The sequence below is a fragment of the Suncus etruscus genome, chromosome 5 (assembly GCF_024139225.1).
Source record: "Suncus etruscus isolate mSunEtr1 chromosome 5, mSunEtr1.pri.cur, whole genome shotgun sequence".
Classification (NCBI taxonomy): Eukaryota; Metazoa; Chordata; class Mammalia; order Eulipotyphla; family Soricidae; genus Suncus; species Suncus etruscus.
In genome coordinates this window covers 97,635,808-97,663,383 of record NC_064852.1, presented here as the reverse complement: position 1 = coordinate 97,663,383, position 27,576 = coordinate 97,635,808, and the positions used below count along the sequence as shown (strand labels likewise).

Sequence of the window (27,576 nt, the reverse complement as noted above, 5' to 3'; positions counted from 1 at the left end):
CACCTTTCTTTCTTCACTATAGATCAGTGCTTCTCAATTATTTTCTGACATGCCCCCCTAGGAAGAAGAAAACATTTTTGCACCCCCCGTGCGACTGTAAATAGTATCTTTATTTAAAAATTTTAACCTGCAAAACAAAAATATATAAAATAATTTGAGCTGATTTTTTAATCTGAGGTGATGTCTGAATTAATGGCTACAATGAGCATGTTTTGCAATGCATAGCTTTTCGAAGCGGGGTTTGAAGCAGGACACAACTCTCAGCTCCAGAGATACACAGAGACATAAACACGGGGATTAGCTTGTTATGACAGTGTTTGTTTTTTTTGTTTGTTTGTTTTCTTTTCTTTTTTTCTCTTATTTGTTATGACAATGTTTGTCTAAGTCAAATGTGTCCCCCTTTATGGAGCCTTGCGCTCCCCCTGGGAGTCACGCCCCACTATTTGAGAAGAACTGCTATAGATACAATATAAAAAGGCATCTTTGAAAATTAGCCTTATCAGACAGATTAACAACCCTGATATATAAATTTCATCAAGAAAGGTACAACAATTTTTAACAAAAATAAGGATTCACAACAAAATGTGATCTAAATTCAACAATGCATTAAAAGAATCAGACACATTTAATTGGGGCTTATTCCTGGGATAAAAGGATAATTTAACTCAACATATGTTAATCAACTAATATTATACACCAAATTAATGCAAGAAAAGATAAAAAATTATCTTAAGCTTATCAGTGTAATTCAGGAAAATTAAAAATTCAGGAAACTATTTGATTATAGCCAAAACCCATTTATGATAAAAAAAACTAAACTTACAACAAAATAAAAATAGAAGGAGTCAGCATGACAGCACAGTAGTAGGGCGTTTGCCTTGCATGTGGCTGATCCAGGACAAACCTAGGTTCTATCCCCAGTGTCCCATATGGTCTCTTAGGCCAGGAATGATTTCTGTGTGCATAGCGAGGAGTAACCCCTGAGCATCACCGGGCGTGACCCCAAAACAAAAACAAACAAACAAAAAAATAGAAAAATAGAAAAAAATTTTCTCAACAAGTTACATGTCACAAACCTAGTCCATGAAATGGAGCAAAGAAAGCATCATCAATAAATGGTGTAGGGATATTTTTAACCACATGCAAAAACAAAACAAAACAAAACATTCCTTGATCCCTGTCTCAAACCATAAAGAAAAGCTAATTCAAAGTGGATTATAGATCTTGATATTTGACTTGAATTCAATAAATGCTTTGAGGAAAGCATAGATAGGACTTTCAATATTTTCTTCACAGACAAGTTTAATAATTCAATGTTTACTAAGAAAAAGAAATAAAAAAATAAATAGTAATAAATAAAAATGATAAGTTTCTTCATGTGAAAGAAATAATAATTAGAATAGGGGCCAGAGAGATAGCATGGAGGTAGGGTGTTTGCCTTGCATTAGAGAAATGGCGGTTCAAACCACAGTATCCCATATGGTCCCCCGAGCCTGCCAGGAGAAATTTCTGAGCGTAGAGCCAGGAGTAGCCGGGTATGACCCAAAAACAAAAAGAAATAAATTAGAATAAAAGGACAACTTATTAGGGCCAGAATGATATAGTACAGCAGGTAAAGTGTTTGCCTTGTATGTGCCTGACCCAGGTTCAATCCCTGGCATCTCAAATGGTTTTCTGAGCACTGCTAGGAGTGATTGCTAAGTGCAGAGCCAGTAGTAATCCCAAGGATTGCTGGTGTGGTTCCCAAACAAAAACAAAAACAAGACACCCTATTGAATGGCAGAAAATATTTACTCACTATACACTTAACTAAGGGCTAGTATTAATATCCAAAGTTGATAATTCATTGAGAGAACTTAACAAAATAACAAATAATACAGCAAAAATGTTGAGAAGACTAGATAGTCTTGTAGAAGACATACAGATAGCCAATAAGCACATGAAAAAATGCTCCTCATCACTTATTATCAAGTAAATACAAATTAAAATGGCAATGAATTAGCACCACATACCAGAAAGAATGGCACACATTGAAAAGAGTGGTAACAGCAGGTGCTGGCAGAAATGTGGTTTAAAAAAAAGCATCACTCTACAGCTCTCAGCATTTTCAGGAATACTTTTTCAAAAAATTAACAACTGAGCTTTTGCTAAGGAAGAGCCAAACCTCAGAGGTGAAAAGTGCCTGACTGCTACAACCCATCACCTAATTTAAAATTAAGTTTGCCTGGCTGGATTTGGTGTAAAAAAGGGAAGGTGGGGGAATCTTTTCTAATCTCACAAATACAAGTTAAGGGAGCAGTTATTGATGTCAATGTATTAACATGACCATATTAATTCCTGGTAGTTTGTGTTATTTTTATAATGAATATAAATATTTAATACTTTTTATATCCAATTTATCAGCACAATTATTTTCTTGGTAACAAAATAATTTATCCAGATATAATATTGAATGATTTAATTCAAAGTAATATTCAGTCATTAAATAATTTTATGAAGACATATCCAAAATAAAGCATTGAGCTTCCATATGACCCAGTGATTTTATTTCTTAGTATCTACTCCAAGAGCACAAAAGCATTAATTTAAAAAGATATTTATTTTCCTATATTTATTGCAAGGTTATTTACAACAGCCAAGATTCGGAGACAACTCATGTCTGATAATCAACATGTGGGTTAAAAAATGTGGTATTATACATGGGGCCGGAGAGATAGCACAGCAGTAGGGCATTTGCCTTGCACGCAGCCTATCCCAAACAGACAGTATTTCTGCATTCATATGGTCCTCTGTACCTGCCAGGAGTGATTTCTGAGCACAAAGACAGGAGTAAACCCTGAACACCGCTGAGTGTGACCCAAAGATAAAACAAAAACAACCAAAAAAAAAAAAAAAGGTGGTATTATATAAAAGGATACCACGCAGTATGAGAAAAGATGAAGGCTTGTTGTTCACTGCAACATAGAGGGAAGTAGAGTGTATTGTGCTAAGTGAAGTGTATCAGAAGAAAAAATATGAGATGATATTGTTCACATGTGAAGTAAAAACAAAAAAAAAGGAGAGAATTTCCAATGGAAACTGTGTGATATTTCCTGCAGAACTGTAAGCCAAAGCTACAAAAAATGGAGAAGGGACGTAAAGATAATGGTGGGTTTTTTTTTTAACACTTTGGTGGTGGGTATAGTTTAGTATCACTGTAAGTATAAACAATAATATGAATCCTATGTAAATCATGAGATCTAAATAAAAATAAGTGGATAAACATAATTGTGATGCATATACACAACAAAATGCTGTTGGGCTATAAGAGAAGATGAAATTTTAAGGCTGGAGTGATAGCACAGTGGTAGGGCATTTGCCTTGCAGGCAGCCAGTCCCAGATGGACCTGGTTCATTCCCAGCATCCCATATGGTTCCCAGAGTCTGCCAGGAGCGATTTCTGAGTGCAGAGCCAGGAGTAAACCCTGAGCGCTGCCGGGTATGACCCCCCCCCAAAAAAAGATGAAATCCTCTAACTTATAAAAATTTACATGGAATGAAAAAGCGTAATGTTGAGCAAAGGGAGTAAACATACTAAAAATGTAGAATATAAAGAAATATAGTGAGGGGCTAATAAATGGTATCTAATTAGAAAGCCTAAAAGTCTATTTACAGATCTGCATTTGCTAATGCAGGGAGAAACTGGGTTATGTTGGAGCTAGAGGCAATAGGGAGGGATGGTGATACTCTTAGTTGTAGGTGTGGGGTAACAACATTGAATTCTTTTTTTTTTTTTTTTTGCTTTTTGGGCCACACTCAGTGATGCTCAGGGGTTACTCCTGGCTATGCACTCAGAAATAGCTCCTGGCTTGGGGGACCATATGGGATGCCAGGGGATCGAACTGTGGTCCATCCTAGGTTAGCATGTGCAATGCAAATGCCCTATCACTTGCACCACTTCTCTGGCCCAGCAACATTCAATTCTAAAACAGTAATACTATTGCAAATTATAGTACTAAATAAATATATAAAACAGTAAAAGTTAAGACCCATTAAGATTATCTGAATTTACATTTTATTTATTGTTCCATTCTGTTTAGAATGCTAATTCTATTGTATATGGATCTTTTGGTGAGTCTGAAATTACCCTCTCAAGACAAGTGATGTAGCTCAGTGGTGAAACATCCCTTAAATATATGAGACCCTGAGAACCAAAATTCATAAATTTAACCTTTATATTAGATTTAGGCTTTAGATTACTTAAAATAAAGGTAGTAAACTTTCATGGTTTCATTCACCTTTCTTCATTTCCTAACATCTTAAGAATTTAATAGAAATCTTATCTACAGGCTTTCTAGAAAGGCTTTCTAGAAAGGCTGTCTAGAGTACAGGCCAGTGGGTGGGGAGGAAGGGTACTTGGGATATTGGTCATGGGAATGTTGCACTGGTGAAGGATTATATATATGTAAAATAAAAAAAGAAAAGATAAGGCCTCCCAATTCTTACCACAGGCTGTGTTCTTTACACTGAATGTATAGAAAGAGGAGGTACAGTAAATGCACCCCATATACACCTCAATCCAGGCACTTTGTCTGGTCTGTATTGTGAATTGGGTGACAAAAAAAAAAAAGAAATCTTGTCTAGAGAACTAGAATTCTGAATAATCTCTGAAATACCATCCAAGAGCTTCAACAATTACAACATTGTATTCTTTTTTTCTTCATTTTTTCCCTTATTTAAACATTTTGATTACATAAATGATTGTGATTAGGTTTCAGTCAAGTAAAGAACACCCCCTTTACCAGTACAACATTCCCACCACCAATGTCCCAAATCTCCCTCCATCCCACCCCACCCCCACGTGTACTCCAGGCAGGCTTTCCAGTTCCCTCATTCATTCACATGATTATGGTAGTTCTCTGTGTAGTTATTTCTATAGCGTATTCACCACTCTTTGTGGTGAGCTTCATGGAGTGAGCTGGTGTTCCAGCCCTCCTCTCATTGTCTCTGAGGATTGTTGCAAAAATTGACTTTTATTTTTCTTAAAAACCATAGATGAGTGAGACTATTCTGCATCTCTCTCTTCCCCACTGATTTATTTCACTCAGCATAATATATTCCATGTACATCTATGTATAGGAAAATTTCATGACTTCATCTCTCCTGCCAGCTGCATAATATTCCTTTGTGTATATGTACCATAGTTTCTTTAGCCATTCGTCTGTTGAAGGACATCTTGGTTGTTTCCAGAGCCTGGCTATTGTGACTAGTGCTGCAATAAACATAGGTGTGAGGAAGGGGTTTTTGTATTGCATTCTTGTGTTCTTGGGGAATATCCCTAGGAGTGGAATAGCTGGGTCAAACGGGAGCTCAATTTTCCGATTTTGGAGGAATCTCCATATCGCTTTCCATAGAGGTTGGACTAGACGCAATTCCCACCAGCAGTGGATGAGTTCCTTTCTCTCCACATCCCCGCCAGCACTGATTGTTTTCATTCTTTGTGATGTGCGCCAATCACTGTGGTGTGAGGTGGTATCTCATCGTTGTTTTGATTTGCATCTCCCTGATGATTAGTGATGAGGAGCATTTTTTCAGTGCCTTTTGGCCATTTGTATTTCTTCTTTATCAAAGTGTCTGTTCATTTCTTCTCCCCATTTTTTTTACGGGATTAGATGTTTTTTTTTCTTGTAAAGTTCTGTCAGTGCCCTGTATATTTTGGATATTAGCCCCTTATCTGAAAGGGTGTTGGGTGAATAGTTACTCCCACTCGGTGGGTGACTCTTGTATCCTGGGCACTATTTCTTTTGAGGTGCAGAAGCTTCTCAGTTTAATGTATTCCCATCTGTTGATCTCTGCTTCTACTTGTTTGGAAAATGCAGTTTCCTCTTGAAGATGTCTTTAGTCTCAATGTCATGGAGTGTTTTACCAACGTGTTGTTCTATATACCTTATGGTATCAGGTCTGATATCAAGGTCCATTTGGATTTTGCCTTCATACATGATGTTAACTGGGGGTCTATGTTCACTTTTTTGCAAGTGGTTAACCAGTTCTGCCAGCACCACTTGTTGAAGAGATTTTCCCTGCTCCACTTAGGATTTCTTGCTCCTTTGTCAAAAATTAGTTAGTTGTATGTCTGGGGGACAATGTCTGAGAACTCAAGCCTATTCCACTGATCTGAGGGTCTGTCTTTATTCCAATACCATGCTGTTTTGATAACTATTGCTTTGTAGTACAGTTTAAAGTTGGGGGAAGTAATGCCTCCCATTTTCCTTTTCCCTAGGAATGCTTTAGCTATTCGAAGGTGTTTATTGTTCCAGATGAACTTCATAAGTGTTTGATCCACTTCTTTGACGAATGTCATGGGTATTTTTAAGGGGATCGCATTAAATCTGTATAATGCTTTGGGGAGTATTGCCATTTTAATAATGTTAATTCTGCCGATCCATGAGCACGGTATGTGTTTCCATTTCTGTATGTCCTCTCTTATTTCTTGGAGCAGGGCTTTATAGTTTTCTTTGTATATGTCCTTCACATCTTTGGTCAAGTTGACTCCAAGATATTGGAGTTTGTGTGCCACTATTGTGAATGAGATTGCCTTTCTGACTTCCATCTCTTCCCTATCATTATTGGTGTATAAAAAGGCCATTAATTTCAGTAGGTTGATTTTGTAGCCTGCCACCTTGCTATATGAATCTATTGTTTCTAGGAGCTTTTTGGTAGAGTCTTTAGGGTTTTCTAAGTAGAGTATCATGTCGTCTGCAAACAATGAGAGCTTGACTTCTTCCTTTCCTATCTGGATTCCCTTGATATCTTTTTCTTGCCTGATCGCTATAGCAAGCACTTCCAGTACTATGTTAAAGAGGAGTGGTGAGAGCGGACAGCCTTGTCTTGTACCAGAATTTAGAGGAAAGGCTTTTAGTTTTTTTTCTATTGAGGATAATATTTGCCATTGGCTTGTGGTAGATGGCTTCATCTAGATTGAGAAATGTTCCTTCCATTCCCATCTTGCTGAGAGTTTTGATCAAGAATGGGTGTTGGACCTTATCAAACACTTTCTCTTCATCTATTGTTATGATCATGTGATTTTTATTTTTCTTCTTGTTGATGTTGTGTATGATGTTGATAGATTTACAGATGTTAATCCATCCTTGCATTCCTGGTATGAAACCTACTTGGTTGTAGTGTATTATCTTCTTGATGATGCATTGGATCCTATTTGCCAGGATTTTGTTGAAGACCTTTACATTAGCATTCATCAGGGATATTGGTCTGTAATTTTCTTTTTTGGCAGTGTCTCTGTCTGGTTTTGGTATCAAAGTGATGCTGGCTTCATAAAATCTGTTTGGAAGTGTTCCCATTTTTTCAATTTCATGGAAGAGCTTGGCTAGGATTGGTAGTAGCTCCTCTTGGAAGATTTGAAAAAAAATCATTAGGAAATCCATCTGGGCCTGAGCTTTTTTTGGGGGGCAGATGTTTGATTACAGTTTCAATTTTCTCAGTAGTGATGGGGGTGTTTAGATATGCCACATCCTCCTTACTTAAATGTGGAAGATTATAAGTGTCCAAGAAACCCAACAAAAACATACTAGCCCTGAAAAGAGTTGTGGAAGAAAGAGGACTAGTAGATATATACAGGACACTCCATCCCAAAAAACTTGGATACACATTCTTTTCCAATGAACATGGGTCATTATCCAGAATAGACTACATGCTGACACATAAAACATACCTCCATAAAATCAAGAGGATAGAAATCTTGCAGGCTACCTTTGCTGACCACAAGGCTCTGAAATTATTTGTGAACTACAAAGCCACACAGAAGAAAAACTTTAACAATTAGAAATTAAACACCCTGCTACTGAACAGCCAGTGGGTCCGAGATGAAATCAAAAAGGAAATCAAAACTTTCCTGGAAACAAATGATTATGAAGACACAAACTGCCAGAATCTATGAGACACAGCAAAAGCAGTCCTGAGAGGAAAATTTATAGCTCTACAAGCACACATCAGGAAGGAAGAAGGGGCATACCTGAATAACTTAATGACGCATCTTAAAAAATTAGAAAATGACCAACAAAAAGAACCAAAAACAGAGAGACAGAAGGAAATAACAAAGCTGAAATAACAAAACTCAAAGAAGTGGAAAACCAAAAAACAATCCGAAAGATCAACAAAAGCAGAAGTTGGTTCTTTGAAAAAATAAACAAGATTGATAGACCATTGGCAAAACTCACAAAGAAAGAGAGAGAAACCTTATAACCCGTATTAGAAATGAAAAGGGGAAGATCAGGACAGATTTTGCAGAGATTCAAAGAGTAATCAGATACTACTTTGAGAAACTGTATGCTACTAAGCATGAGAACCTAGAAGAAACAACATTGTATTCTTATCTTCCTTCCTGTTTCATTGGAAGTGTTAGTGCAGTGTATGAGTCATTGTGGTTTGAAGTTCTAGTAAACTCTGTATAAGTTGTCATTATTAGTGACAATGCCACAGATATAAGTGAATAACTGTTTGTAAAATTAGAAAACGACACAGGTTTAGTACCTAGTTATTCTTAAAAATAATCAATTTGCATTTCCTTTCAAAGGTTGTAAGACATTTGAATATGTGGGTGGATTTGAAAGGGAAGAGGGAGATGACTCTTGGGAAGGTAGGTAGGTACACTGGTGATGGGTATGCTATTAGAATTGTGTGCATGGGAAATCATTACTAACAGTATTTTAAATCAGAGGATGCCAATCAATAAATATCTGTATATGTACATAAAATAAAATGCTTGAAAATTATATTTTATCTGGTCTCCATTTTTTCTTCTTTATTCTGAGACATTTCTATATGAGGCTTAAAAACTCATTTTCATGTCGAAGAGCATTCAATAGTTCCCATAAAAATTTCTTAATCATATGTCTGACCTTTCTGTCTTCTTGATGGGTAGAATTATGATCTACAATAGCTGATTGAGGTTCCTGCACCAGGTAAGAAAGTTGAGACTTGGAACGTTGCCGAATGGAAGCTCTGTAAATAAATGGAAAGATTCAAGATTCTGTGGGCAAGTTGGAACAGGATTTGATAGGTATCTAAATTTTATCACATATTTTAAATAAAGAAATATTTGGTAGGCTACATGGCAACCAGTTAAAAGTTTTTTTTTTATTCAATCTGACAAAATTAGTTTTAGGAGAAAGCTAACCATATTTCTCTGGGCCACGGCTAGCCCCTGATCTAGAGTGTGCTCCATGAGGGAGAACCAGAAAGGGAACAGAAATCCCAACACACACACACACACACACACACACACACACACACACACACACACACACACCAGAAAGGGAACAGAAACCCCAACACACACACACACACTCATACACACACACACACCCCATTCCAAATCAACATGATTTTGTTGATTCGTGCTTTGTTACTGGTTTATTCATTTTGACTGTAGCTCATAGATCTAATTTCTCACTATTTTAAGTTGAATACTATGCATATATAAATGAACTAGGGCCCCTCAAAAATTTTCCAACTAATATACCATGCCTAGAAATGAATTTTATTAGTAATTGGCTTACTGAAGGCTGTTTTAGCTTGAAATTAAAATAAATCTTCATTTATAGATTTAATACAGACTTATTGAGCACCTATAGCACATAAAATCAATGACAGCTACATCATTATATATTGACCTGAAAAAACTTAAAATATGACAGAAGAGTAACAAATATAAAACCCAGATGTAAGAAAGAATATGACAAGTTAGAAAATAAAAGAATAGATATAAAGAACAAAGAACTGCATGGTTGGTGTTACCAGGGAAGACTTGATAGAAGAGGTAGCTAAGGAAAGATTTTAGTATTTGTAAAATAGAAAGGGTTTTTGATGGAGAAAACGATGTAAACAAAAGGACAAAAACAGGATGGAGATTGCTTCATGCTGCATATACTTGAAGAAGTCAGGTGTTGGAAGTAACTGATTCAGATTGTTTTTGTTTTTATTAGTTTTGGAATTAACCTCTCACTTTCTTCTAAATTAAACTTGAACATGTGGCATGGAAACTGCTGGTAATTGGAAGAATATTTTCCTCAAGGAAAGGTACTCCTTGGGAAGTAAGGCCAATAATGGAACCATAAGTAGAGCTGGCAGGGTTGCCAAGTTAGCCCTGACTCTTGATGCTCAGTGGTTAGTTAGAAGAGACAACACTGGGATAGCATGGAGGTAAGGCATTTGCTTTGCATGTAAAAGGATGGTGGTTCGAAACCCAGCATCCCATATGGTCCCCGAGTCTGCCAGGAAAGATTTCTGAGCGTAGAGCTAGGAGCAACCCCTGAGCGCTGCCAAGTGTGACCCAAAAACCAAAAAAAAAAAAAAAAGAAGAAGAAGAGACAACATTACTCATACTTTATTATAATAAGAAATGAGAGCACATGAATCTACACTTTTGCCTGTTTCCTTTTGCTTATTCCCAAATAAGCTGATGAATTTACTGTGACACAAAGAGCTCAGTTTTTGAAATATAGGCAGGGAACAGTAAGCCATAACTTGTAGGCCAAATGGCCTCTTTTCAATATTTATAAATAAAGGTTTATATATATATATATATATATATATAACTGAGAATAAAAACCTGTGTCTCTCTTGGACATTCTGGCCATGAGTTCTGCACTGATTCTTAAAGATTTCTCAAAGATTAAATCAGGTTGGGTTAGGTTTTTAGTAATGTGCAATAATAGCTTTAAGGGATAGAGGTAAAGCTGAAGATTTGCAAGGAGGAAAGTAATATTCTCCAAGTAACTAATCTGAAGTAATATGGTATTGAGAGATATTGTGGAGATGAGAAGACCTGCATCAATTGTTTTAGTTCTAGTACATTCACAAGGTCCTGTCATTGGTATTCAGGTGATATTTTTAAGAATATCAAGATGGTGTCCACTTATTATGCATGCTTACTTGGCCTTGTTGAGAAGTTGGTAGCAGATTCATCATTCTATTTTGTTACACATACTTTTATTAGCATTGCCACCTCCTTAGTCATCCAGATAACAACAACCAGGTCCATTTATCTTTTCTTCCCTCTTCCTTGTTCTTGTATTCAGACACTTGTCAAGTCTCATTATGACAAGGTATAAAGTCACTCCTTAACTCTACTCCCAGTTACTGACATCTGGGACACTTCAGTTTTCTCCCACCTAGACTAAGTTGCTACAGCAATAAAGTCATTTCTCTGATAGGTAATTAAGGTCAAAATATCCTCTCCAAAAGCTGTAAGGATTAAGTCTGTATCAGTAAGATAGAGTGGTGGGGAGAGGGTCAGGACTGAGATATTTAAGATCATGGATCAAGCAAGGAAACTCAAACTACTGGAGGCAGAATATTGGATTTGGGAAATGAGAATGTGCACTCCAAGTTTTAAGCATGGGACACAGAACTGTAATGTAATTCTCCTAGTCCTATATCCTGGTTTCTTCAGATTTCTACTACTTTAATCTTAAATTTCTTACCTCCTTCTTTTTTCCTTTCCTCCACTTTCCTTGCCTTTTTCTTCTCTTCCTTCCTTTTTACTCCTGTTCCCTCCCCTCCTATCCTTTCCCCTCCTCTATTCCTTGAAAACACTCACAGACACATACCAGACACACACACACACACACACACACACACACACACACACACTCATTCCACCTGTCCAACACAGGCCAACTCAATAAAATTACAGTAGTAATGGTTGTAGGCAGGTGCCCAACAAACAAATGAGTACTAAAAACAGAGAATTCCATCACACCCTTTTTCTAAAACAAACCCTCCCCATCTTAGAAGTGGTCTATCACTTCTTGGTGCAAGCAAAAAGTATCTGACTTGAGGAGTAAATGTTCTCCTTGGCTCTTTCTCTAAATATTATTACTTAAGGTTAATTACTATTACTTATTGAAACATTCTTGAACCTAAAATATATTACAAAAGAGGTCATATATATCTAAAGATAAAAATTAAGGAACTATATTTGACTAATTCAAATGAGCATTTTATTTAGTAATCTTTTAGCAAAAAAGGAGAAAAAGATCTGTCATTATTATACATCAAGATATTTTTAACAGGCCTTCTTATTCAGATCTAAAATTCTTTCTCTGTAAGAGGTTAATAGCTACTTTCTGAAAATGCGTATTGTATTTATGAATTCTTTTTCTATTCATTTAAATATAGAATTTTTAGATTAGCCAAATAGAAAACATTTATGTTAAAATGATTATATGGTTCTAATAATAAACTCAGAAGCTACTCAGAATTGTTAAGTTTTATTCATCTGAAATCTGTTAAAATTTATTACATTCTTGTTTATAGAATCGCAAGATATGCCTCCTCGTGGCAAGCTATAACCTAGTGATCAAAGAGCGCTTAGGGGATCAGAGGGTAGTTCACAAAGTAGAGAACATGCCCAGCACGTTCAAAGCCCTGAGTTTGACCTGAAATTACTTGCCCCACCTTCAATGCCTCAAGGCGTGGTCTTTTATGGCCCCAGAGAACTATCTGCTCAAGCACAGACTTGTTAGGTCAGTACCTTGATGTTTAACAATATGGGGTATGACCCCCTATTTACAAGAAGAAGAATAAAAATTATGAGAAAAATGGTCTCGTTAGTCTCTGTGTTTAAGAACTCAGTTGACATCTTTAGCAATTATAATAATATTTTAGTGACTATTACCATTTTTTCTTATTACTATCAGAAAAGCCTATTAAAATTTCAATATTTTTGGCAATTTTAATAGCTACATAATAAAAATAGCTTGAAGACACTGCTTTGCTTTGTTAGTTTTCAATTTCAATAAAGTACACTTCTTAAAATATTTTTGAATAAAGATTTCATAGAGTAAGTAGTGCACTTGTCTTACTTGTGGCCAACCCATGTTCAATCCCTGGCTCCCTATATGTTCTCCCAAGTTGCCAGGAGTGATCCCTGATTGTAGAGCCAGGAATAACCCCTGAGCACATTCAAGTGCACCTCTCCAATTTTTACTGAATAAATATAATTTAAAAAATATAACACCTAAGTATAAATTCAGTAAACTATTCTTCGAGGCTTATAGTTGCAATACTTGGAACTACTATCTAAATGTTTTATTTTAAGCTTCTTCAATCACCATTTTTAATTATCTTGAAAGGGCAAGATATAATTGAATTTGTTCAGAATAATCATGAATTAAATGTCCTAATAATTGTAAAAACAATGGCAGAGAAATATGCTGACTAAAGTATCCTAATGTAAGGGGGAAATGTTTGAGTAATAGTCTTACAAATAAGAAAAATATTGCTAGACAAAATTCTTCTTTTTTTTTTTTTTTTTTTTTTTTTGGTTTTTGGGCCACACCCGACAGTGCTCAGGGGTTACTCCTGGCTGTCTGCTCAGAAATAGCCCCTGGTAGGCACGGGGGACCATATGGGACACCAGGATTCGAACCAACCACCTTAGGTCCTGGATCGGCTGCTTGCAAGGCAAACACCGCTGTGCTATCTCTCTGGGCCCAAACATTAGAACTTTTTTTTTTTTTTTTTTTTTTTTTTTGGTTTTTGGGGCACATCTGGCAGTGCTCAGGAGGTTACTCCTGGCTGTCTGCTCAGGAATAGCTCCTGGCAGGTACGGGGGACCATATGGGACACTGGGATTCGAACCAACCACCTTTGGTCCTGGATCAGCTGCTTGCAAGGCAAACACCGCTGTGCTATCTCTCCGGGCCCGACAAAATTCTTCTTAATAGAGTTTAAAAGTATTTATTTCATTGAGAAATACTTGAGCTATAACATTATACTAATTTCTCTTTTTGTTTGTTTTTTGTTTTTAGCCACACCCGTTTGATGCTCAGGGGTTACTCCTGGCTAAGCGCTCAGAAATTGCCCCTGGCTTGGGGGGACCATATCGGACGCGGGGGGATCGAACAGCCGGGGGATCGATCCGTGGTTCTTCCTTGGCTAGCGCTTGCAAGGCAGGCATTTTACCTCTAGCGCCACCTCGCCGGCCCCATAATATATAAAATATTGGATTGACCCATATGCATTTGTAGATGTGTATAAATTAAAATAGCATCACCACCATAAATCTAGTTAATACATAGATTTCAATAGTAATGGAACTGTTTTATAGAAACTCAAACCAAAGTTGAAAGAATAAAATTTAGTCTCACTTGTAGGATAAGCTAAATATGGTTGTTTTGTTGTTGTTTTGTGGTGTAGAGGATTGAGCCTATATAAGGCAAGTATTCTGCCACTGACCTGAATCTATAGTTCAAAAGTGTTTTGAAGGCAAGAAAGTATATATAAATGCAGAGAAAAAAAAATAGCTTGAGTTAAGAAAGTTCTTCTTGTCTACTAAAAGTACATTTTTTTAAATTCCATATAGCTAAGACTTTCTTTTGCTTTGGTGAAGCTACACTGGGAGCAAAAATATGTGTAACTCAATTGCAGCTCAGTAGGTTAAAGAGAAAAACTAAAAGGCATGAATTTGATTTCCATCTAAAAACAATGCCCCATACCACAGTAGGTACCGAGAGAAAGACTAAATCCAAACATTTTAAAATTTCCTTTTTTCAAAAAAAAAAAAATTTCCTTTTTTCAAATCAATAAACATCATTGTCACTATGTGCATGTTTATTAAGATCCTATCCCCAATAAAACAAAATACTCATATTAAACAAGAAATGGAATGGAGACAGAAATGTCACTTATAGTAAAGACTTATTTGCATGTTCATATTTTATAAGACCTAGGCAATGCTTAGGGCTCTCCTTGCACCTGAGATCTTTCCTGAAGATATGACTACAGAGAACTCCCGATAATTTTTTTTCTGTTTGCTTATTTATTTGGTTTAATTTGTTTGTTTGTTTGGTGGGTTTTGGGCCATACCCAGTGGGGTTTAGGAGTTAACTCTTCACTCTGCACTCAGAAACCACTCCTAGCAGGCTCGGAGGACCGTGTAATATACAGGGGATCAAACCTGGGTTAGCCGTATCCAAGGCATATGCCCTATTCTCTGCGAAATTGCTCTGGCCCTGTTTTTTTTCTTCTTTCACCTTTTTTGTTTGTTTGTTTGTTTGGAAGACCATACTCTGCTGTGCTTTGGGCTTATTCCTAGATCTGAGCTCAGGGACTATTTGTGGTGCTGGGAATCTAAAACAGTCAGTCAGATGCAAGGCAAGCACCTTACTTGGCCAAGAATATATGAAAACTTTCAATTCCATCCCATGGCTTGAGCTTACCTTAAACTATCTCGGTAGCTCCCTCTGCTAAAACTCTTCCTGCTCTCAAGTCCAGACTCTTCAGCTTCATCTTTTCCTATTCAGCATAACATAAGGACTCAGTATATAATATAAGAAGAATCATGTAAGATAAAAATTTTAACTATGTTTTGGCCTTAACATCATTACAATGTCTGTAAATGAGCTGAAAAAATAGTCCAGTGGCTGCCTTGCATGCGGCCAACCAGGTTCAATCTTCAGCATCCCATATAGTTCCCCAAACCAGCTAGGAGTGATCTTTGAGTATAGAGTCAGGAGTTACCTCTGAGCATGGCCACATGCATCCTCCCAAAATTAAAAATATAGATACAATGTCAGTTGCTTAATCATCCTTTCAGCTACAGTATTGCAATGAAGTAAATAGGACTTGTCCAGGACAATCTATCAAAAAATTTTAAAATACTCAGCAAGATAACCTACGGTATGTAATATTTTCACAGAAATAGGTATCCTTTTGCATCAATCATTAAAAACATAGGGGAAGTTGAAACATATTTTAAAAAAGAGATAATCAAATAAATTTTTGAAAAATCTTCTCAGAATAAATCATGTATATATAGAATTACAGCCAATGAAGTTCAAAAATTTATATATAATATCGAGGATGTGGAGTAGATGACTAATGTAGCTTTGGAATGTGCCACCAAATCAGAACTTGACATTGAAAAAGAAAAAAATAAAACTAGTATTTAATACACTAGTGCATTATTTTCAGTGTAGAAGTGAAAATACGTATGAAACTCTTTAGTCATTGACTTTAGTCATTGAATAGTTCACTCAAATATTAAAAAAATAATAATATTAAGCACTCCTTCATAAAGGCCACTCAAGGAAGCATTGCTCATTTGCTGAGTGTATACGAAGGAGTAGTGGATGAAATTTGAAGACTTGGGTTTTAAGCTCTTCAACTTGATCACATAAGTAACATGTAGAATTTCTGTTGTTTCCTTTATCAGCTCTTTAAGGCCTCCCAATTTTGTTTGAAGAACAAATAAAAGAGTGTGCTTTAAAATGCATAGAAATCCATAAAGCATTTTGTATGTTAACTAATATAAATGCACAAACATAATAGAAAAAGTGCTTGCCCTTTACATCTTCTTTATTAAGAGCTGAATCTCCTTGACTTTGCAAAGTCACTAGAGTGAAGTAAACTCCTTTTCTTTCCAAGAGTTCTTCATGAGTGCCTCTTTCCACTGCTACCCCATGTTCAAAGCCAATGATGACATCTGCAGCTCTGACGGTGGAGAGGCGATGAGAGACTGAGATTATTGTATGTCCATGCTGGATCTGGAAGAATATGTGGTTCATTGTTAAATAAGACAGTAAAATAAAGTGGTACTCATTTATGGATCATCACAGAATCTACAAGGAAATAAGAGCATCAGTTTCTGGGAAAACATTGAAATGGTCTGTACAGGCAGGCATTAAAAAGGTTAGCACACTTTCTCAAGGCTAAAAATACTATTGATTCCACTGCTGCTATCAACTAACTAGGAAAATAAAAATAAAAAATTTAAAATAACATATTATGAATTCTAATTAACAAAATTAAAACATCTTATACATGCAGTTTTGGGAAACAAAGTATATCTGTCCTTTGTTCAACTATAGGGAAAATTGTATTTTCAATTTCAATCAATCAGTATTTTCTAAGCAGTGAGATAAGACAAGATATACTACATAATATTTCTCTCATTCTTTCAACTTTGACCTACATCAGCATGAGAATTGCCACATGGGGACCAGAGATAGGTAGATTCCTATAAAGGCTACATAGGCCTGCAGAGGTAGTTTCGGATGTTCTATGCTTCAACTAAAATGTGTTTGACTCCTCATCTTAGCAACAACAAAAGGAAAGGAAAAGATAAGATTGGGAAAACAAAAGAATTTCTACAAAGGTCTGTACAGTGAACTCAGACTTTTCACAAACCTTACTCAGTGCTTCTTGTACCATGGCTTCACTCTCATTGTCCAGCGCTGAGGTGGCCATGTCCAAAAGCAAGATCTTGGGGTTTCGGACAAGAGCTCTAGCAATGGCTATTCTCTGTTTCTGGCCACCACTCAGTTGGCCTCCTCCTTCTCCAACAAGAGTGTCAAATTTCTAGGAAAAATGTAACTCAGACAATAAAAAGGAAGAATTCAATGGCTTATGACAGCAATGCATTAACAAGTAGTAACTTCTTTCTCCAGCTTCAACTGAAAGAAATATTCTTTCCTGAAACATATTATTGCTTAATCAATATTTGTGTGAGAGTTGATTATTTATTTCATTCCCAAGTTCACTGAACTGTTTTCTCTTTACCTCACTTCAAACAATATGTTTCTATCAAAAGTTAAACTAGGGTCCAGAGTGATACCACAGCAGTAGAACGTTTGCCTTGCATGTGGCTGACCTCGGTTCGGTTCCCCGATTTCTGAGCACATAGCCAGGAATAACCCTGAGCATTACCGAGTGTGGCCCAAAATCCAAAAAAAAAAAAAAAAAAGTTAAACTAGATTTTGAAAATATATTTTGGAGGATTAAAGGATTAAAGAACATATTAAGTTTCTTGTTTCTTTACTGTAACTTAGACAATAGAAAAACACAGTGCTGAAATTGTGTTTTTATTTGGAATGCAAGATCAAACTAGCTTTATACTCATTAACACAGATAAAAAATAGTTACTATCTTGAATGTCTAACATAACATTGGAATCTCACAATGTTTTGATGTCAGATATCCTGCTTAATCTTCATCAACTTGAGCTAAAGACCTGTAATGTTTAAAATTTAGTGCTGAGCTCTTTACATTTATCTATTTATTCTTCACAAATGCCCATGATGAAGGCAATTTTGTTTTTAATTAATAGAGGAGGAAATGCTGGGTATAAAAGAATGTGTTTACATTCAAAAGTTTGCATGTGAAGATGCTGGGCTTTGTATGAAGACAGTCTGATTCTAAAGCTTCATATGCTTTAATATCTTACATGGTTATCTTATATCATACACTAAATTATGTCTTATTTACAGTTGAAATCTTATTCATACAATATAGAATACAGATAGAAAGTATTTTAGAGCCAAACTGAGTGGGTTTTTTCTTTTTACTTTGCTATATAATCTTCACCTGACTCCTGTTCTACCAATGTTCTCTGAAGATTGGTATATTTGGAGGGGCGATGGGCTATACTCAGCCATGTGCAGTGGTAACTCCTGCCTCTGCATTCCAAGAGTGATACCTGAGCACTTAGTCAGGAGTAAGCCCTGAGCATTCTAGGTGGGGCCAAACAACAACAAATAAAATAGTAATTGTTTGGGGCTGGAGAAATAAATAATGCTTATAGTGTTTGCCTTGCACAAGACCAACCTGAAACAGACCCCAGAAACACATAGCACCCCAAGTTTCCCCAGGAATGATTCCTTAGAGCAGAACCAAGAGTAATCCCTGAAAAACTCTGGTTATGGCTCCCCCAAAAAGAAAAGGTTAATGAGTAATTTTTAAATATTTTATATATAGAACTGAGGCTATAATATGCAGCTACAATATTAGAAGCCTATGCAGACAGACACACATCCCTTAAAAATTTCAATGTACATGGAACCAATTATAATGTAGACATCAAAAGAGCATTTTACGGGGCCGGTGAGGTGGCGCTAGAGGTAAGGTGTCTGACTTGCATGTGCTAGCCAAGGAAGGACCGCGGTTCGATCCCCCGGCGTCCCATATGGTCCCCCCCAAGCCAAAGGCGATTTCTGAGTGCATAGCCAGGAGTAACCCCTGAGCATCAAATGGGTGTGGCCCAAAAAAAACAAAAAAAAAACAAAGAGCATTTTACTAGTTATTGTCAAGTGACAAATACATCATCTGCTTAAAACAAAGCTTAATAGATAGAATAATGAAATTGTATCTGTAGAAAAGGGACCTTTTAAAAGAAAGTTTCCTAGTTTGATAGAATTTAAAACACATTATATTGATAATATTTTCTATATAAAGCAGAAAACTCATGGTACATTTCTAGACAGAAATGAAAACATGACATTAAGACTTTAATGATTTAGTAGTTCCGTTTAAAGAAATGCAAATTATCAAGTCACTCCTTTTCCAATTAGATTTTATGAGTTTCTCTATAAAATAAAGGGAGTACCTGTGGAAGGTTCATGATGAAGTTATAGGCATTGGCTGCTTTAGAAGCACGGACTAAATCTTCCATGGTTGCATCTTCTCTGCCATAGCGTATATTTTCTGCAATGGTGGTAGAAAACAGAACTGGTTCTTGCTCCACTATCCCAATCTGTGCTCTCAGCCACTGGATGTTAAGAGAACGGATGTCATGGCCATCTAAAGTTACCTAGAAAACAGGAGTAAAATATTAAGTTCTTGGGATCTTTTAGGTTCTTAATCATACTACTAAATTGTATTTGATCTTTGAGAGATCAACAAGCTTAAAAAAAAAGTCATTCTTCTGATAATGTGGTCTTCTAGATGGGGACAAAAACTCATTGAAATTTAATGTAACTGTGATATAAATAATTATAGAAATATAAACTAAGTAAAAGTCACTTAATTTAGGACTACAGAGGTAGTACAGAGGTTAAGACATTTGTCTTGCACATTGCCCACCAGGTTTTGGTTCCTATATCACAAATGATTCCCAAGCCCCACCAGGAATGATCCCTGAGTGCAGAGTTAGAAATAAGCCCTGACCACAGTTTGCTGTCACCTCCCTAAAAAAATATAAAAACAATACTGAAAAAAAAGTCATTTAATTTAACATCACTGGTCCAGGAATGAAAATGTTTGAATTCCTCAATAAAGAGTAGAGTCGATCACTTACTATACTTTTATTTATTTATTTATTGTTTATTTATTTATTTGGGGGGGTGGGTCACACCTGGCAGCGCTCTGGGGTTGCTCCTGGCTCTGCGCTCAGAAATCGCTCCTGGCAGGCTCAGGGGAGACCATATGGGATGCTGGAATTCAAACCGGTACCCATTCTGTATTGGCTGTGTTCAAGGCAAACGTCTTTCTGCTGTGCTATTGCTCTGGCCTCTACTTTGATATTTTAATTTTTTTTTTACCAGAACTAAAGTTAAAACTCTTAATCAAGAAGACATACGGGGGGCTGGAGTGGTGGCGCAAGTGATAAGGAATCTGTCTTGTGAGAGCTAGCCTAGGATGGACCTCGGTTCGATCCCCCAGCATCCCATATGGTCCCCCATGTCAGGAGCGATTTCTGAGTGCATAGCGGGGAGTAGCCCCTGAGCGTTTGGGTGTGACCCAAAAGATAAACAAACAAACAAAAAGAAGACACACAAGAAAAGTGGCTCTGTATTACAAAAACCAATGAATGATCCCTATCTTTATTATATTTTATAATAAATCTGATCTATTGGTTCTATTTTTTAAATAACACTATGATGTCTAAAAGCAATTGGAACAATATGATGGTAATAAGCAAATAAAAATTACTTTTAGCAAAAAATGGCTGTGGCAAGTCTCAATCTCTCTGGCCTGCTCTTTACTCATTTATAAAATAAGCATGTTTATCTTTGAGAATCATTGCAAAAAAGTAATATTTTAAAAATATTTGCTATGTAATATATTATAAATAGCAGTAATTATAATTTTTTTAATTTCAGTCTATATTTTTGTCAGATACATGGAAAAAACTAAATACTTTATAAATAATGTCATATTTTTTTCATAACAAAAATAACTTTTCAAAGTAATAACCAAGTTCTCTGTTGACTACAGCCATGTAAGTAAGTGTTTATATGCTTACTGTTCAGAGAGCTTTTAAAGAATACAGATTCATGCGCACTTTTCTACTGAATACAGATTGAAAAATTCTTCAAGACACACACCATGCCTTTGCTGGGGTCATAAAATCGCTGAATGAGTTGCAGTGCTGTGCTTTTCCCAGATCCACTGGATCCTACCATAGCCGTCATTTCCCCAGATTTAATGACCATGCTGAGGTTATTTAAAATCTGCAGAAAAAGAAAAGAATAAAGTTCAGAGGGCCAGCAATCAAGTTGCAAATCAGGATACTTTGAGAGATCACTATGTGTGTTCACTTTTGTCCCAAGGTAAAACCCCTGGACAGTTAGTTATTAATAACAGAAACCCTGATATTTAGGATGAAGGTAAGATGAACTTTTAGCACATTATTTAAATATTTAAATAATCACACTACTTTAAATAGTAACATTAACTTTATTTACATTTAATTTCACAATCTTATTTTATTTTTGTTTTGAGGGGTAACCTTCAGCCCCCGGCAATACTCTTGGCTCTGGACTCAGGAATTACTCCTGGCAGTGCTTGGGAGTCTATATGAGACACTAAGGATTTAACTAATGTTAGCTGTGCTCAAGGCAAAAGCCCTACCTGTGTCAGCCCTGATTTCATCTTTTCTTTTAGTTGAGCAGCCTCTTATTGTGTCTGTTAGCATTCGTTGCCATATTATTGGGCCTTGTGTCGTTTCCATCATTTGTCTTATTGTAAATGATACTGCAGTAAACAGAGGAGTACAAGTACACATTCTATTGGAATGTGTGTTTTTTTATTCTTCAGATAGATGGTTACTTTATAGTAAAATTACTGGAAGGTATGATGAGTCTTGTGTTAGCATCCTGATAAATTCTTCGCCAATACTCATTCAGAGATTGCAACAGTTGGTATTTCTACCAGTACCACTGAGTTTCTTATGATATAGGCCAATTTTACAGACTATAGCTCATTATTCTAATTTTCATTGAAAAAGAGAAAGTGCATCCTTTCATATATGCTGTGACCATCTTTATGTCTTCTTTGCATTAAGTGTCCATTTAGTTCTTCCCTTCCATTTTGTAAGAGGTAATTTGCCTATTTGTTTAATTTTTTGAGTCCTTTATACACCTTGGATATTTTGTCAGATATAGAATATGTTTTTTAGGATATAGGATAAGTATTTTATCACCCATAGATATTTTTTTTTCATTTTAAAAATAGTTTCTTTCATGGCAAAGAAGCTTTTTTTTGTTTTTGTTTGTGTTTTTTGTTTGTTTGTTTTTGGGTTTGGGGTCACATCCAAAACCAGCGCTCAGGGACTACTTCTGGCTCTGCACTCAGAAATCGCTCCTGGCAGGCTCGGGGGACCATATGGGATACTGGGATTCGAACCACTTCTTTCTGCATGCAAGGCAAATGCCCTACCTCCATGCTATGCCTCTGGCCCGTGAAGCTTTTTATCTTGATGTGGTCCCACTTATTAATTTATACCTTTGGAGTCAAGTCTCCAAAGTCATCACTGAAGTCAGTATCACTCAGTTGTTTTGCTACATGTAATTTATGGTTTCATGTCTTATATCAAAGTTACTCATTTTTGTTAAGTTTATTTATTTCAGTACTAATTATTTTAAACACACAATTTTCTTGACTTAATTTTCTTCTGTTTTGTTGTTTGTCTATGGAAATACATGAATTGTTAAAGATAGAAACTGAAAGGGAAGAACAAGAAGCTAATTCATAACCATAGATTGGATATTTTAAAGGTTGTTTGGGACAGTTGTATGATCACTAAGTAGTAAGCTAGACACAGAGGGGCCCACTCATTCTAGAAGCCAGGGGGGTGAAGGTGGGGAATATGGGATGCAGGATGGGAAACGGGGCTGGAGGGAGGACAAATTTGGTGATGGGAATTCCCGTGATTCAATGTTAATATGTACCTAAAATATTACTGGGAAAGTTATGTAAGCCACTATGACCAAAATAAAAATTATATATTAAAAAAAAGTTGTTTGGGGTGCTCTGGTCATAAACTCTCATAGGAATTTGATTTTATATTAGAATCATATTTCCAAAATACATTTCTATTTTCTGAACTATATTATACTGTATTGTCCTTCAGAATAGACAGGCATTAAATACTCTTTTTTATATAGCCCAAGTATAATATGGCGTCCAGCAATGAGTTTCTTGTGATTTAAATAAAATACTTGTGATTTAAATAAAAACATTTACAAATATAAAGAAAGTTATTTTATTTAAAAAATCATCACAATTAGAAACATAAGGTAAAACAGAAGTAAATGTGATTTTATTTCAAGTGGCATTTGCTGAACAAGGATTATAAGGAGATATTTAGTCATTCTTTGAAAAATCCTCACTGAGAACTGAGTGCAATTTATATTTCACATGTGCTTGAATTGCATTGGATTAGGTATGTGAGAATAACCTGAAATATTAAATATGGCTAGAGATATTCTTAAAATAAGAAATAAATTTTAAAGGTCAATTCATTCTGTAGAAATATATTCATTAACATGCCCTCAATTGTTTGATCAATAGGTCCTACCAAATAATAAATCTTCACTGTGTTTCCCAAACAAATGCCTTCTAGAAGACACATGATATTTCACAAGTTTACATTCTTCCAAGAACTTATCCACTGATCCTGGAAAATTAAAGCCCACAAGATAATATCTTTCCCTTGATATGTCATACTCTTCATATATAATGTGATCCACCTTCTGATTTCCCTAAAAAGGTGGTTGATAAACTGTACTTGATTATTCTGATTACCTGGTAGATTATTAAAGCTGTTTATACAGAGAACCTACCACTGATTAAAACAGCACATTACACATTTGACTTAACCTGAATGAGCCATAGAACATTATTCCTGCCAGGAGGAGTTATACACAATGATTATCACAAAAGAATGCTGAGCAATGGCACTGTAAGACATGGTATCTTAGGACACTTCCTGAGAAACTGTGTATATTCCTTGTTCCTAGAAATTGAGTCAGATTTACTAGTAATGTGTTATTGGCAATGAATCATCAAAGAAAATGTTATTATTCATGGGGGAAATATTCTTATTTACCTTCACATCAGGTCTGGAAGGATAATGAAAGGTCACGTTATGGAATTCAATTTCACCCTTAATTCGATCTAGTTTGTAACCATCTTCTGACATGCAGTCAATGATAGATTTCTGGAGTGGGATATAAAAGAACACAGCAATGATATAAACTGTCGATATTTAATGTTCATTTCACTTTGAATTTACTCATCAACCGTAACAAGCCTTAGATTCATTGAAGACATATATGTTGAAAGCATTCCCTTTTAAATATGTATTAATGATAGTATTAATAACGTATGTGATTTATTGAGATATTAATGAGTTAACATATATATTAACATAATTATGCATTATGTTACACATATTAGTGTTACTAAACATACATAAGCAACTAATATATACTTAATTATAATATCAATTTTTGTTGTTTATTACTTTATATATTATTTATATAGTTATTTACATATTACTACTATGTAACTATTATTTATATACAAATGATATGTTATTTATATATTTTTATATAAAGTGTATTTATATAAATTTATATAAATAGAATTAAATAAATTTAATTTAATTGGTTAATCAGTACAGATATTTATTTGACATATTATGTGGCATAGTGGCATATAACTCATATTCATAAGAACGTAATATAACTTATAGTAATAATACTTTAATATTACATAATCTATTATTGAGACTATGGAAAACAATGTACAAAGTGTTTTATTGTGCTTTTTAAATGTATTTAATTAGCATTATAACCTAACGAGACAGGTGATATTCCCATTCTGTCTTTTGGACAGAATCCCTAAAGTCATAGCAAACTGGGGTTTAATAGTATCTATAATGGAGCGTGTATTGAAAAAAGTTATAAAAGATAACTGAATATCCTCAAGTAGTATTTTTAATATACTTACTTAAACACCATGATTAGAAATATGATTGTAGTTGTATGATTTCAGTCATGTAAAGAACACCCCCTTCACCAGTACAACATTCCCATCAAGTAGTATTTTTTAACTCTATCAACTTTGAAGTCTATACTAAACTACTCAGTTTTGTTAATGGAGAAATATTCTTGAGCTAGCTGCTATCTGAACACTAACAGTAGCTCTTCCACACTAGGGAGAGAACTTCATTATCACATCACTGTTTGAGGGCTATAGTGTAATCTATTTTCTTCATTTTAGGTTTCTAGCAAAGGTAATAAAATCAATTTTAAATGCTACCTTGTTTTATAATAATGTTTGGAATCTACTAGATTTGCTATCTTATTTTAGTATCCTCAAGAATGGGCTGCATTTTAAATAATGCCATTTCTACTTTTTATACTCCAAGACATGAAACCTCAAAAACCTATAAATACATAAAGTGATGAAGAATTTACTCAGAGTTTAACAACAGCACAAAATAACTATGATTTAAAAGGAACTGAAGATATCTCTGAATTTCCAAGTCTTTGTCTCTTAGTCCAGGCTATTTTTCAAGGAAGAACAACATCTCAACTAAATTTCCCCTTCGTTTTGGATTTTTGACTCTAAAAGTATGTCTTTAAAATTTTAAATGTACTTCAGTAAATTCACCAGGAAAAGTCTAGCCAGGCTACCAGGCTAGAGAGACTTTGTAACCTTTAGAAAAATCCAATGTGGTGGACTTGACCTTAAGGTCCTCAAAACCCTACTCTTCCCTTCAGCCTCAGTTGCTTGCTCACTCACTTTAGTCACATTAACCTTGAATTCACCAAGCCTTTTCCAACCTGGATGCATCTTTTCCTTGAATACCTTCTTGGTTCCTTTGTCTCTCCCTTCCCTCCCTCCTTTCCTGTCTCTCCTTTCCTCCAGTCCTCCCGTCCTCCCTCCCTCCCTCACTCCCTCCCTCCATCTCCTCTCTCTCTCTCTTTCTTTCTTTCTCTCTCTCTCTCTTTCTCTCTCTCTCTCGCTCTCTCTCTCTCTCTCTCTCTCTCTCTCTCTCTCTCTCTCTCTCTCTCTCTCTCTCTCTCTCTCTCTCTCTCTCTCTCTCTCTCTCTCTCTCTCTCTCTCTCTCTCTCTCTCCCCTCCCCCCTCCTTTGCAGTGCTCATTCACCTCTGGCTCTCATGAGAGCTCAACCTCTGCAGAGATCATGTCATTTTTACCCTTAAATTCTACTTCCTCTAACCTAAGTCACGCACATACTGATTTATTTTCTTTTCTTTTTCAAACTTAGAAATTTCTAATTATTACCTTTGAATAATATTTTTTTAAGTTTTAAAATTGGATTTATTCTGATCATTGTCACAGAAGGCATTCTCTTGGTCTCTGCTTGGATGCCAATTAGGTGGCTATTTGGCAAATGAATTTCTATAAGAAGATGTGTTTTCATTTCTCTAAAGCAACAATCTATCCACAGCCCACCACCAACACAGAACATCCCGACTGCTCGGTGCAAATGAGTCTGTGTTCCAGTCCAGGGCAGTCAAATTGACTATTCATTTATTGAGAGTTAGACACAATTATATTGGAACAATAACCTCTATTTCAGTCCATTTTTCATTATCTATGCACATCCTCTATTTTCCATGCATTGACCCTTTGCTTTCATTTGAATAATATTTTTTAATAAAATTTTTATTTAAGCACCATGATTACAAGCATGAATGTAGTTGGGTTTCAGTCATAAACAGAACACTTCCCTTCTCCAGTGCAACATTCCCACCACCAAAGCCTCCCCTCCCTCCTTCCCAACCCCTGCCTGGTTCCAGACAAGCATTCTACTTCTCTCATTCATCAAGATTATCATGATAGTTGTTAGTGTAATTATTTCCCTAATTGTACTCACCATTCTTTGTGGTGAGCTTCATATTGTGAGCAGATCCTTCTGGCCCTCATCTCTATTGTCTCTGGGCATTATTACAATAATGTCCTTAATTTTTCTTAAAACCCATAGAGGAGTGAGACTATTTTGTGTCTATCTCTCTTCCTCTAACTTATTTCTCTCAGCATAATAGATTTCATGTACATCCAGGTATAGGAAAATTTTATGACTTCATTTCTCCTGATGGCTGCATAATATTCCATTGTGTATATGTACCAGTTTCTTTAGCCATTTTTGCTTGCCTTTTATTTATTTTATTTTTTATAAATATCTTTATTTAATTACCATCATTACAAGCATGTTTGTAGTTGGGTTTTAGTTATATATAAAAAGAGAACACCCCCCCCTTCACCAGTTTGCTTGCCTTTTAAATGTTTTATTTGCTTTGGGGTGGGGGGAGACAGTATAGTCATTCCCATTTTAGTGCTCAGGGCTCACTCCCATTATGTCCAAGAGACCATGCAATCTAACTAATGTCTAACTAATGTTTCCTGTATGCAAAGTATGTGTGCCAATTCTTTTAGTTCTCTTTCTGGTCCTTTACTTACTTCTTGAGTGTCTTGTTACTGATATATGATATATATGTACATAATATATCATATCTATACTGATATATATATAAGTCAGG

At 35.7% G+C, this 27,576-nt stretch overlaps 1 protein-coding gene and 1 non-coding gene across 2 annotated transcripts in view; one reads left to right on the top strand and one right to left on the bottom strand.

Moving 5' to 3' along the window:
• ABCB11 (ATP binding cassette subfamily B member 11) overlaps window positions 1-27,576 on the bottom strand; it is a 90,238-nt gene that overhangs the window by 30,370 nt on the left and 32,292 nt on the right. The window contains exons 11-17 of the mRNA XM_049773529.1: window positions 24,110-24,220; window positions 21,105-21,230; window positions 19,385-19,588; window positions 17,191-17,361; window positions 16,346-16,547; window positions 15,222-15,297; window positions 8,895-8,997 (exon numbers count right to left, since the gene is read on the bottom strand). Of these exons, the coding sequence (XP_049629486.1) occupies window positions 8,895-8,997; window positions 15,222-15,297; window positions 16,346-16,547; window positions 17,191-17,361; window positions 19,385-19,588; window positions 21,105-21,230; window positions 24,110-24,220 (993 nt within the window). The remainder of the gene's footprint in view (window positions 1-8,894; window positions 8,998-15,221; window positions 15,298-16,345; window positions 16,548-17,190; window positions 17,362-19,384; window positions 19,589-21,104; window positions 21,231-24,109; window positions 24,221-27,576) is intronic.
• Window positions 4,469-4,601, top strand: LOC126010089 (small nucleolar RNA SNORA51). Its single transcript, XR_007496226.1, has one exon. It is a non-coding gene; the product is annotated as a small nucleolar RNA SNORA51 (small nucleolar RNA).